The sequence below is a fragment of the Capra hircus genome, chromosome 6, assembly GCF_001704415.2.
Source record: "Capra hircus breed San Clemente chromosome 6, ASM170441v1, whole genome shotgun sequence".
Classification (NCBI taxonomy): Eukaryota; Metazoa; Chordata; class Mammalia; order Artiodactyla; family Bovidae; genus Capra; species Capra hircus.
In genome coordinates, this window is record NC_030813.1 from 115,774,625 (window position 1) to 115,785,596 (window position 10,972).

Here is a 10,972-nt window from a genome sequence, read left to right on the forward strand (position 1 = left end):
GGAGACCCCCTGCTGTGGAGACCCCTTGTCCGTGAGTTTCCACGCACAGCGTCTTCCTGGTTCTCAGGAGACGGGGGGCTTCCAGCCAGGAGGGGGGCAGCTGGGAACTGCTGGTCATGACACCCCCCCACCCCTGTGAGCGTCCCACTGCGGGGCCTGCAGCCCTCACCGGGACACAGAGCCGACCCCTGCCGCGGCTGCCTTTCTTCCATGAAGGCACTGGTCTGCGAGACCTGTGGTTGATGCAGACAGCGTCCACCCCAGCACCACGTGGCTGGCCAGGTGGACTGGGGGACTGGGGCCCGCTCAGCCGACACCCAGGAGGTGCTGGTGGCCGGCCGGGCAGCTGCAAGGTGCGGGCAGGGACGGAGAGAAGGCATCGAAGGGACAGCGGCTGTGGTCAGATCAGCCAGAAACTGCCCCTTTAATGAAGGCCAGGACAGCTCTATTGCTTAGATTTAAGAGAAACTTTATTAGTTTTTTCCCAAAGCAACCTAGTTTAAAAACAAATTGAAAAAAGAATTGACGTCAATAGAGAAGGAAAACCTAGACAGACACACACACACACACACAGGGAAGACAGCAAGGTCAGGGCTGCCGGGTCAGATTCTTTTCATCTTGGAGATGAGGTCGTCACAGATCCTGGTCAGCTCATCGTTCTCCTTCGTCTGAGGAGGAGAGTCGCGCCCCTGGGTTTCTCACAGTGCCTGGAGTCTGGTGCCCCCCGAGCCTTCCCAAGCTGCGAGGCCTGCCCGCCCCCGCCCCTGCTGGCCTAGGGACCCTGCGCCCACCTTCTGCTCCACCACCTTCTCCAGGGAGTGGACACGCATCTGCTCTTTCCTCAAGACCGCCTGCAGCGCCAGAGCGTCCGTCTGGGCCTTGCTGCGCACCTGGGCGATCTCCTCGCTTGCCCTGGAGCAGCAGAGGGCCTGGCTGAGCCGCAGGCGGGGCCAGACGCTCCTAGGCTCCTGCTCCCCCGAGTCCCTGAGCCCCGCGCCCCCATCCTGACCCCACGGAGCCCCGCCTCCCCACGCACTGCTGGAGCTTCTCCTCCGCCTGGGCCTTCAGCGCCTGGTACTTCTGGGCCTCCTTCTCCACCCTCTCTATGTAATCCTCGACACACTTCTTCAGAGACTCTTCGTTCTAGGAGGAAGATGGACGCTGAGCCCTGAGCCAAGGCCCAGCTCTTTGGGGGTTCGTGGAGCAGCCGTGGAAAAGGCCACGTGGGAGCAGCCTGCCTGTTTCCCTGCAGACAGCCCAGGCCTCCCCGACCCCCACCCGGGACCCTGCCCGCCCCTCAGGGCCCTGCCACGGGGGCTCTGTCCAGGCACTGTGGGGGAACCTGGCTCAGGCACCAGGCCCTGGAACAGCCTGTCTCGTTCCCCGAGCCCCGGGCTCTGGGGGCTGGGTGCCCTGCCGCATGGCGGTGGGGACAGCACAGCAACCAGCACAGGCCCGCAGTCTCCGCGCAGGCCCACACGGACGCCTCGCGGGCACCGTGTCCTGTTGCAGGTGACAAGCCAAGAGCCCAGGGTGCAGGCAGAGGCAGGGCTGAGCCGGGCCCCACCTGCTGGCCTGCCTCTCGCTTCTTGCCAGGCTCCGCACCGGGGCTATGCTCCGCCCCTCCTCCTGCAGGGCCCCCGCCCCGCCCCGGGCCCCAGGCTGGCCCAGCACCCACCGTGCGGTAGCCTTCGATCACCTCCTTCTGCTTCTCAAACCGCTTAAAGAGGTCGGAGAACGACTTCTCCATGGAGTGCAGGTCGGCCGTCAGCTGTGCTCTCTCCTTCAGGACCTTCTGCATTTCGGCCTTGGCGAGCTCCTTCTGTTTCTGAGATTCCTCTGGAGGAGAGACCAGCACCTCGGATTGGTGGGCAGCAGGGTGTCTGCCTCTCTCGGGACCTCCCAGGGCGGACCCTTAGGGCTCCAAATGCCCAGAAAACAGCTGTCTCCTTAACACCAGCTCCGCCCAGAGACCAAGGCAGCTGGCAGTGAGCCCAGGCCTGTCCCACACTCGGGGCTTCCAGCCTGGACACGGCTAGTGCCCAACGTCCATGGAGGCCGCCGGGGGACGCACAGCCCCCAGGGCAGGGTGGACACTGCAGCGTCAGGGAAGGGACCCAACCTGCCCGCTGCCTCGCCACCCCCGCCCCTGATGCAGGGGGCAGGGGGCAGGGGGCAGGGGGCAGGGGGCACGGCACTCACCCATCACCTGGTAGACAGTCCCCTCAAAGCTGTCCATGATCTTCCTGTGGGGGGAGAGTGGAGGGGTGGGGGGAGAGTGGAGGGGTGGGGGGAGAGTGGAGGGGTGGGGGGAGAGTGGAGGGGTGGGGGGAGAGTGGAGGGGTGGGGGGAGAGTGGAGGGGTGGGGGGAGAGTGGAGGGGTGGGGGGAGAGTGGAGGGGTGGGGGGAGAGTGGAGGGGTGGGGGGAGAGTGGAGGGGTGGGGGGAGAGTGGAGGGGTGGGGGGAGAGTGGAGGGGTGGGGGGAGAGTGGAGGGGTGGGGGGAGAGTGGAGGGGTGGGGGGAGCGCCGCGCCCGCGCCCGCGCCCGCGCCCGCCCCGCGCCCGCGCCCGCCGCCCGCGCCCGCGCCCGCGCCGCGCCCGCGCCCGCGGCCCGCGCCCGCGCCCGCGCCCGCGCCGCGCCCGCGCCGCGCCCGCGGCCCGCCCCGCGCCCGCGCCCGCACTCACCCCATCTCCAGGAGCCTCTCCTGCAGCGCCGCGCACTTGCCCCGCAGCACCTCGTTCTCCTTCTGCGTGGCTTCCACCTGCGTGGTCACACGCCCGCGTTGGCCCAGGGCCGCTCCCCGCGCTGACGTCTCCCGCCCCACTTGGTGGACGTCCTGCGCGGGGGACGCCTCCCAACACGGGAGGGGCGGGGCAGCCTGAGGCGGGTGGGAGGTGCTGGGCGCCGCAGGGTCCAGCCCAGGCCTGCACCACCTTAGACATCGCCCTGGCCTCATCCCATCACCAGTGAGGAGGCTGGGGGGCGCTCCCCTGGGACGGCGCAGACCCTCATGCTACGGGTTCCATGACACAGGTGGGGGCGGAAACAAGACGCCCGGCTGCCGGACCGCCCGGTTCTGGCGCAGCGAGTGGAGCCTATGATGTTGCCCACCCCCGCCCCGCCCGCACGCTCACCGCCAAGTCCAGGTCCTTCTGGCTGTACTGCAGCACGTCCACGATCGGCCCCAACGGCAGCAGTGGAGCCCCGGGTCCGAGGTCACACGGAGGCGGGCCAGGCATCTGCGGCAGAGACCGGCAGGGCCGTGAGCTCCCCTGCGTGGCCCTCCACCCCCCGGCTCCCCACAGCACAGCGCGGCCAGAGGCAGTGCCTCGGCCCCCACCCACCCCGTGAAGCCGGGTCCTTAGAATACGCCTGTCTCTAAAGCAGAGGAGAGGAGGCACTTACAGGGACGCCAGGGGCTCCTGGGAAGTCCAGGTCGAGCAGCTGGGCCTCCAGGGGGCTTCCAGAGGGAGGCGCGTCCACACTGTGAGCACGGAGACCGGGAGAGAAGCTGCCCACCGTCTGCATGAGCCCGGGGCACTCCTCGGAGGTCAGAAGGCCCGTGCTCGGGACAGGTGGGCCCTGCGGCCCGTCAGGCTGCCCGCCACTGCTGTGGGCACACAGGAGCACGCCTGCTCACCAAATGGGCCCCCAGGCGGGCCCAGCCCCCGCCCCTGCCTGCCCCTGCCGCCAGTGGGGCGTACCTGCTGGGTGCCAGCCTCCGGGGACTGTCCTGCAGGAGCGGGTCGAAGTTAAGGTACAGAGACTGCTTCCTCAGGGCTGACTCTTTAAACTAAGAGGGGGGGCAGGGTCAGCAGTCTCCCCAGGGTGCCTGCCCATCCCTCGGGGGAGCCCAGCCCGCAGGAGACGCCTCTGGGGCCTGAGCCAAGTGGTCTGGGGGCCGGGGGCAGGACTGCGCTGGGAAGAGTGGCTGCAGCAAAGGGCCGGGGGTGACGCCGCCTCCAGGGACGCAGAGCCTGCTCCCGGGCAGCAGGGCCGCAGCAATGCTGGGTACTCACCGAGGATGCCCCAAACTGCTCCAGGTAGTCCACCTCGGCCCCTGCGCCTAGGACTGAGAGGAGGGTCAGCAGCCGCCCCCTGCCTGCCACAGGCTGCCCGCCCCCCATGGGCCTCAGTGAAACAAGGCCAGGTCAGCCGTGTGCCCCCCAGCCTGGCACTTGGCCGTGCCCAGCACAGCACCCCTCCCCGGGCTCCTGGACCAAGTGCTCTTTGCTATAGAGCAGGGTTGCTCAGGGTGCCTGGGGCTGGAGGGTTCGGGGGCGTCACAGAAATGTTCCCTGGGGGCCAGGTCGCCCTGGTTGAGAACCGCCACGGAGGAGTTACTATCTGATAGTCTGAAATCTGCTTAAAAACCCAAGGGTGGCTGATGCATAGACAAAGATTTAAAGCTGACACCAGGAGCCCGAGCGGCGCAGAGCGAGCTGGGGTTGAGCGTGGACGTCTGCGCCCCTGAAGACGCCATCGAGAGAGTGAAGGCAGCCTCTGCAAGCCACGTGCCTGAGGAGCAGCTCTCCTCTGGATCATATTAGAGTCGCAACAGCGTGACAACAAAAATAGTCCGAGTAAAACCAGGCAAAGAACCTGAGCACAGGAAAGTCAGGAGCACGCGCACCGCATCAGGGAGCAAGCCTACCACGCAGCCACAGCCCGGACCTCAGACCCCGTGGAGCCAGGCTGGGCCCCCGCCCAGAGACAGGCAGCAGCGCGCGCGCTCCGGGCAGCCCGCCCGAGGGCCAGAGCAGCAGTGGGAGGAGACGAGGTGCCATCCATGGCGGGGGCGCTGCTCGGCCAGGAGAGAAGCCCCGACTCACCCTGACCCGAGGCAGAGCGCCATCAACGCGAAGAGACAGAGACGCCAGGGCCCCTGGGGCAGAGGGAGGCTCCTCCCGGCTCCCAGCCCCGCTGGCACGGTGAGGACCCCACAGAGAGCCCCCCAGAGACCCTCGGCCCGTGCCCTGCCTGCCTCAGGCCTGGGGTCTTCACGGGACGGAGACCCGCGAGCTCTCCTGCCCTGAAAAGCCCTGGCTGCACTAAGGCGGCTCAGCCTGTCTCTGGGGGCGGGTGGCTCCCCCTCTCCAGGGGCCTCGGTTCATAGAGCCCTCCTGGCTTGGCGGCCTGCTGCCTCCTACGCTGAGGACGGACGACCACATACCTTCCGCGGGGTCCCGGAACTGCTCCCCACTCAGGTCCAGGGTGGGCTCCGGCTTGCTCTCGGTGGGGGGTGGGTGTGCAGTCTGTGGCTTGCTGCTTGGGCTGCTGAGGGGCGCCGACCCCCCTGAAGAGCCTGTGGTCCCCCCCTAAAAGGGAGGTGGGGTCACTGCGGGGCTGGCCGAAACAAGGGGTGCCGGGGAGCAGGGGCAGCGGCGTGCCCTCCCCACCAGCCTCCCTCTGCCTGTGGCGCCCGCAGACGTGGTGGCCGCGCCCGTACCTCGCCCGCTGCTTCTGGCGTCCTCGTCCCGGGTGTGTCATCTGAGCACGCCTGCCTGAAGAGACGGGGTCAGCAGGGCCTGAGCCCACCCCCAGCTCCGAGCTGCTGGGGTCCTGCGACCCCTCCCCTAGAAGCCAGGCTCAGGGCCGCATCGGGGGCTCCACAAAGCCATCCCACTCAACCTTGCCTGCACAAGAATCACGCTCCTCAGGAGTGGGCAAAGAGCCCTGAGGTCGTTTCAACTCAAGTAAAAGCAAAAATAAGTGAATCCTATGGCTGCTAGGAAATGGCAACAGAAGCCAGCCCGGGAGGCTGAGGCCCACGCTCAGCACCGAGCCCACTCCTGGATGGGATGCTCCCCTGCTGGTCCCCAGGGCCCCCACCTGGGGGACACGCAACATCTCTGGTCTCACACCTGCCCTGGAGGACCACCAGCCCGTGCTCACCGGCTCAGAGACAAGGCCTCTGCGGCCCGGCTGCTCTGCAGGTGCTCTGGGGGCCGGGCCTCTCCACTGTCTGCGGCCAGGTTACAGTCTGGGTCGTCTGGCTCGTCCCTGCTCGGGCCGTCGGACTCATGGAGAGCGAGCTCGCAACCCTTGCCCGCCTCCAGGGGGGCCTTTCCGGGCCTCGCCTCTGGTCTCCTTGAGGGGGGCTTGAGACCCAGGACCTTCCCTCGTTTCCGCAGTGGGGGCGACCTTTTGCTGGTGGCGTCAGAGAAGTCGAACTCCAGCCGGATGGGGCCACTCCTCAGAGAGCCAGCGGACTGGCCACAGGCCTCCTCCCCCTGAGCACCGGGGTGTGTGGCCCCTGCAGCCTCTCTGGGGCCAGTCAGGACCGTGTCCTCGCGGCCGATGGCGTCCACGGAGCCCGCTGGGGCCGCCCCAGGCAGGCCCTTGAGGGGTTTTTCTCCAGGGTGGGCACCAGAGGGCGAGGTGGGCCCAGTCGGGGGACCAGGGATCCCCTCCAAGTCTCCTTCCGTAGTGCTGAGTGGGTCCTCTGCCGCGTCCTGGGACACCACCCTGGGGGGCTGTTCTGGAGCCGCGGGGCCGAAGGGCATGCTCTCCTCTGAGGGCCAAGGATGGACGTGCTCCTCCTGGGTGCACTCAGGGCTGCCGGGCGCTGGTCCTCGGGAGGCCTCGGGGTTTTCAACACTCTCTGGTATCTGGGAAGAGTTTGAGGGGCCCAGGCTGACCAGGGGAGCTGAGGGGGGCCCACCAGGAGGCTGGTCTTCGGAGGCTGGTCTCATGCCCTCTGAAGGTGGCTCGGCGTTGACCGGTACTGGCTTCTGGAGAATTCCATGGGTCGTTTTGGTGTCTGTTTCCTTGGTGAACTGTTGACTTTTCAGAAAACAAACTTAGTTAACACTAACAAACCAGTTAGGACTTTAGTTAGATTTTAGTCCATGTGAAAACATTAACTAAATACAAAAATAAGAAGCATTGCATCAACGCCCTCCTTGGGACCAGCTTTCACAAGAATATTCCCACAAGTCAGTGCTGGCGGGCCCTGGAGACCAGGGGACAAGAGCAGAAACCTGACCAACGACGGTCAGAGCTGAGCTTCCCTGCACCAGCCCACTGCCCCCTTCCGGCTGGGGACCACCACTGTGTCATCAGGGAGAGTCAGTGCACACGAGGGTCAGGCTCCCCACTGGCGAGAGAAAGGCCAGGTGGAGGCCGTGGCCTTCAGAAACAGGACCCCAGCTCCCCGCAGCTGGAGCAGCTCAGAGCTGGCGCCTCAGTAGCCTGGCCCCTCTCTTTGGGCTCTGATGAACAGACAATATTTGAGTCACTCTAATCTCGTTCAGCTGAAAAGCAGTGAGGAGACCTGGGTGTATTGAGGAGCCTGCGGCCTGCATGCAGGGCACGGGGTCACACGGGAGGACAAGGCCGTCCTCACTCGTCGTCCTCCTCATCCTGTCTTTGTAACCGAGAGGGCAGACGTTTTGAAGTTTTCAGAGTCTGCAACAGAAGAGACGCAGGCTTCAGCACTCCCAGGAGGTCACGGGCAAACGTGGTGTCCCACTGGCCCTGGAGGTCCCCGAGTCCACGTTAAGCTCCTGGTCCCTTGGCAACAACACACACCCTCCCTGCCTGGGGCCACCTTCGAGAGCCCTGCCCACCCCCCTGCTTCAGGCAGGCGGTCCACTGAGACCAGTGCACTGGGATGGGGGCCTGGGCCCCAAGGCCAAAGCTGTGTCCAAAGTCCCAGGAAATACTCAGAGGAAGGTGGGCGGAGCCCAGGGTCCACGTCCAACTGCACTCAGCAGACCACCCTACTCCTGCCTCTGCAGGCCTCAGGAGGCGCCATCGGGGCCCCCAGCTGCAGGCAGGCAAGCCACCCACGGCCCCTCCCCAGCTGCCTCTTCAGCCCTCCCTTTGCAGTGGTTCCGCTTTCAACACAACACACTGCAGCTGTCCTCACCTTTCAACTCCAGAGAGAGACACACCCCCAGGCCGGAGCCTCCCCCCTCTCTGCCCCAGCGGGCATCTCCCCGCCCAGCCCTGGGCACCCAGCTGAGACGGGCTCTACAGGGCTCCTGCCCCTTGTGGCCAGTTCCTCCTGCCACGGCCCTGCCCCGACAATCGCATCCCCAGTCTGTGCCCCCAGACCAAGCACCAGCCCCAGCGCAGACGCATGCCCACCTGCGCGCGAGCCACCTCTCCCCGGTGGTCCCACGGCACCGAGGCCCGGTGGCCACCTCAGGCCACCCCGGGCGCCTGATCCGGCCGAGCAGCAGGCACATACACGCCACGCCGCCCAGACCCGTCACTGCACGCTTCAGGGCTTCTCAGGCCACGGGCAGAGCACGAGGTGCCGTGTTGTGTGGCAGGTCAGGGGTATGGTGCCCCCGGGCCCCCCACAGCCGGGGTCCTGACACGCGTGTCCCGGAACAGCGCCCGCAGCCCCCCCGCAGTCCCTCTGGAGCCGGCATTTTTCGAGCCACTCGCTCGAGCAGACAAACGGCCTGTTTCGGCGGGCCACTGCTCTACTCCAGCGAGTGAGCCTCTGGGAAGTGAAACTGAAGAGTCAAGTCTTCAGAGACCTGACAACTGGCCACACGTTCTGGTCACGAAATGAAGGTTCGTGAAAGAATTTCCTCTGCGTTCAGATCCAGGTGGACTCCGCCAGTCAAGGTCACTTCCTACCCGCCCCACATGCAGGGTGGGCCCAGCCCGCACACTTGGTGGCAGAGCCCATGTGTCCCTCCCCGCTGCTCCACCGCTGAAGACACGGCACAGAGGTCAGGCCTTCTGCCGGACGGTGGAAACCTGCCGGAGGCAGAAGGACCGAGGCCCAGAGATCTCTCTGCGGCCGGGACACAGCCCAGCCGTGATCACAGCTGCAGCTCAAGTGTGAAACGGGCAGCTCTGGACGGCTCCTGGCTCAGGCACACGACAGCTAGAAACCACCAACTTCACGGCCAAAAGGTGTGTCACAAAAGGTGTGTCACGGGGCAGTCTGAGCGGGTCAGGGGACCTGAACCCGACATGCACAACTCTCGTCACTGGGCGGTCCTGCTCCAGTTTGATGGTGACCTACATATGACCACCGAGAAGGCGATGGCCCCGACTCCAGTCCTCTGCCTGGAAAATCCCATGGGCGAGGAGAGCCTGGAAGGCTGCAGTCCACGGGGTCGCGAAGAGTCAGACACGACTGAGCGACTTTCACTTTTACTTTTCACTCTTCATGCACTGGAGAAGGAAATGGTAACCCCTCCAGTGTTCTTGCCTGGAGAATCCAGGGATGGGGGAGCCGTGGTGGGCTGCCGTCTATGGGTCGCAGAGTCGGACACGACTGAAGTGATTTAGCAGTTTAGCAATACATCTAACCAGGTGAACAAAAAATACTTTTTCAAAAAATCAAAGGTCAAGGCTTGAATCCGAATCAGACGCCCTGATCTACGGGTCTCTCATCTTGCGTGCAAAACAGCCGGTGTGGACATGCGCTGCCCGCTCGGCCAACTTATGCCAGACAGGAGCTGTACCCAGCTCGGCGGCTGGAGCCAAAGGGCCCTGAGGCTGAGCTGAGAGCGGGAGGACACCCGACCTGTCCAGCCACATGCGGCCCTGAACAGATGCCGTCCCGCGAGCCAAGAGCCGACCTGCCCGCTACAGTGCCCCCAGCCGAGGCGTCGGCCTTCTCCAGACAAACGCTCAACCTCTCTCCCTCGTGGAAACACAGCCCAGTGTCCATGCTCACACCAGAGCTGACCCTGCCCACAGGCCACGGCCACGGACGGCCGAGCGAGGGGCCCCTGACTGTCCGGAGCACCTGGAGCCGCGCATCGGGCTCCGGCCGCGGGAAGGCGCACCGACATGCGCCTCCGCCGACCTGCCCTGGCCAAAGGCCCTCGTCCCCTGCCAGCGGGCTGGGGGGCCACGGTCCACCAAAGGCAGGACACAGCACCAAGAGGGGCACCTGAGGGCACACCCACCTGGGCCCAGCCTCCCCAGGCGGCACGGGCCGAGGCCTCCCTGGAGAACCGGGATGCAGATGGGGGCGTCCCAGCACCCCCACTGAAAGCTCACAGGGAAAGGTCGCACCCACATGCGAGGCCACAGGTCAGCTTCTGGGCCCAGCGTCACCAGACACCCGGGGACAGCGCCCGCATCTGAGGCGGCCATGAAGACAAATGAGCCACAGGGTCTGCAGGAACACGGTCTACAGGACAAAGGAAACGCCCACGGCACCAGCCGAGCCGACAGACAAGGTTCTCCACCAGCCAGCGGACAGACGCCGAGGGGGTCACAGACGCCGAGGGGGTCACAGACGCCGAGGGGGTCACAGGCTCCGGGGGGTCACAGACGCCGAGGCGGGCAGGAGTCCACCCTCCGCGGGCAGGGCCCCAGGAGCAGGCCAGAGCCAACGGGGAGGGACTGCGGGGGCACACGCCCCCGAAGCATCTCCCAACAGACCCGGAGCCCCAGGCCCAGCTGACCCCCAGGACCAGGCACAAACCGACAAACACGGACACGTGGGTCTGTCCTTGCGCAACGCTCCGCTCTGGCACAGAGGAGCTTCGGGAAGGGATGGGGGGGGGGGGCGCGCCAGCACCGGACGCGGGAGGGAGCCTCACCGGGCCATCTTCAGCAAGTCCGGGCCGGGCGCGCCCGCACTTTCACGGGCCCTTCCCGCCCGCACGCACGCACGGCTGCGAGCGGCCCGCGAGCAGGCCCTGACGGCGGCGGGCTCGGCGTGGACGCGAGCGCCGCGGAGCAGGCCCTGACGGCGCCGGGCTCGGGCGGTGACCCGGGCGTGGCGGGGTGCGCTGCCCGCGACGGCGGGCCGCCCGCCAGCTCCAGGCGCTCCTGCAGCGACAGGCGGCGTCGCGGGAGGGGCGTGCGGTCCCCCTCCGGTGGCCCGCCCAGGCCCGGGGCCGGGAGGCTGCGGCTGGCCGACAGGGCGCAGGGGCGAACGCTGCGCTGGTGGCCGAGAGGCGCGGCCCGGCAACCAGGCGCTCCCGCTGCTGTGCAGCGCCTCTGGTGAGCGGAGTCCAGACCCTGGGGCCGGGCCAGGGGA

The 10,972-nt window shown here is 66.7% G+C and overlaps 1 protein-coding gene across 1 annotated transcript; it reads right to left on the reverse strand.

Moving 5' to 3' along the window:
• On the reverse strand, nt 452-6,786 carry TACC3 (transforming acidic coiled-coil containing protein 3; the record flags this gene model as incomplete). The annotated part of the gene is given in 13 exon segments (XM_018049806.1): nt 452-668; nt 792-912; nt 1,037-1,143; nt 1,679-1,839; nt 2,203-2,246; nt 2,685-2,761; nt 3,135-3,239; nt 3,406-3,610; nt 3,705-3,793; nt 4,020-4,072; nt 5,174-5,318; nt 5,450-5,504; nt 5,896-6,786. Coding segments are annotated over 13 exon segments (2,119 nt in total), but the record flags the coding sequence as incomplete, so codon positions are not given.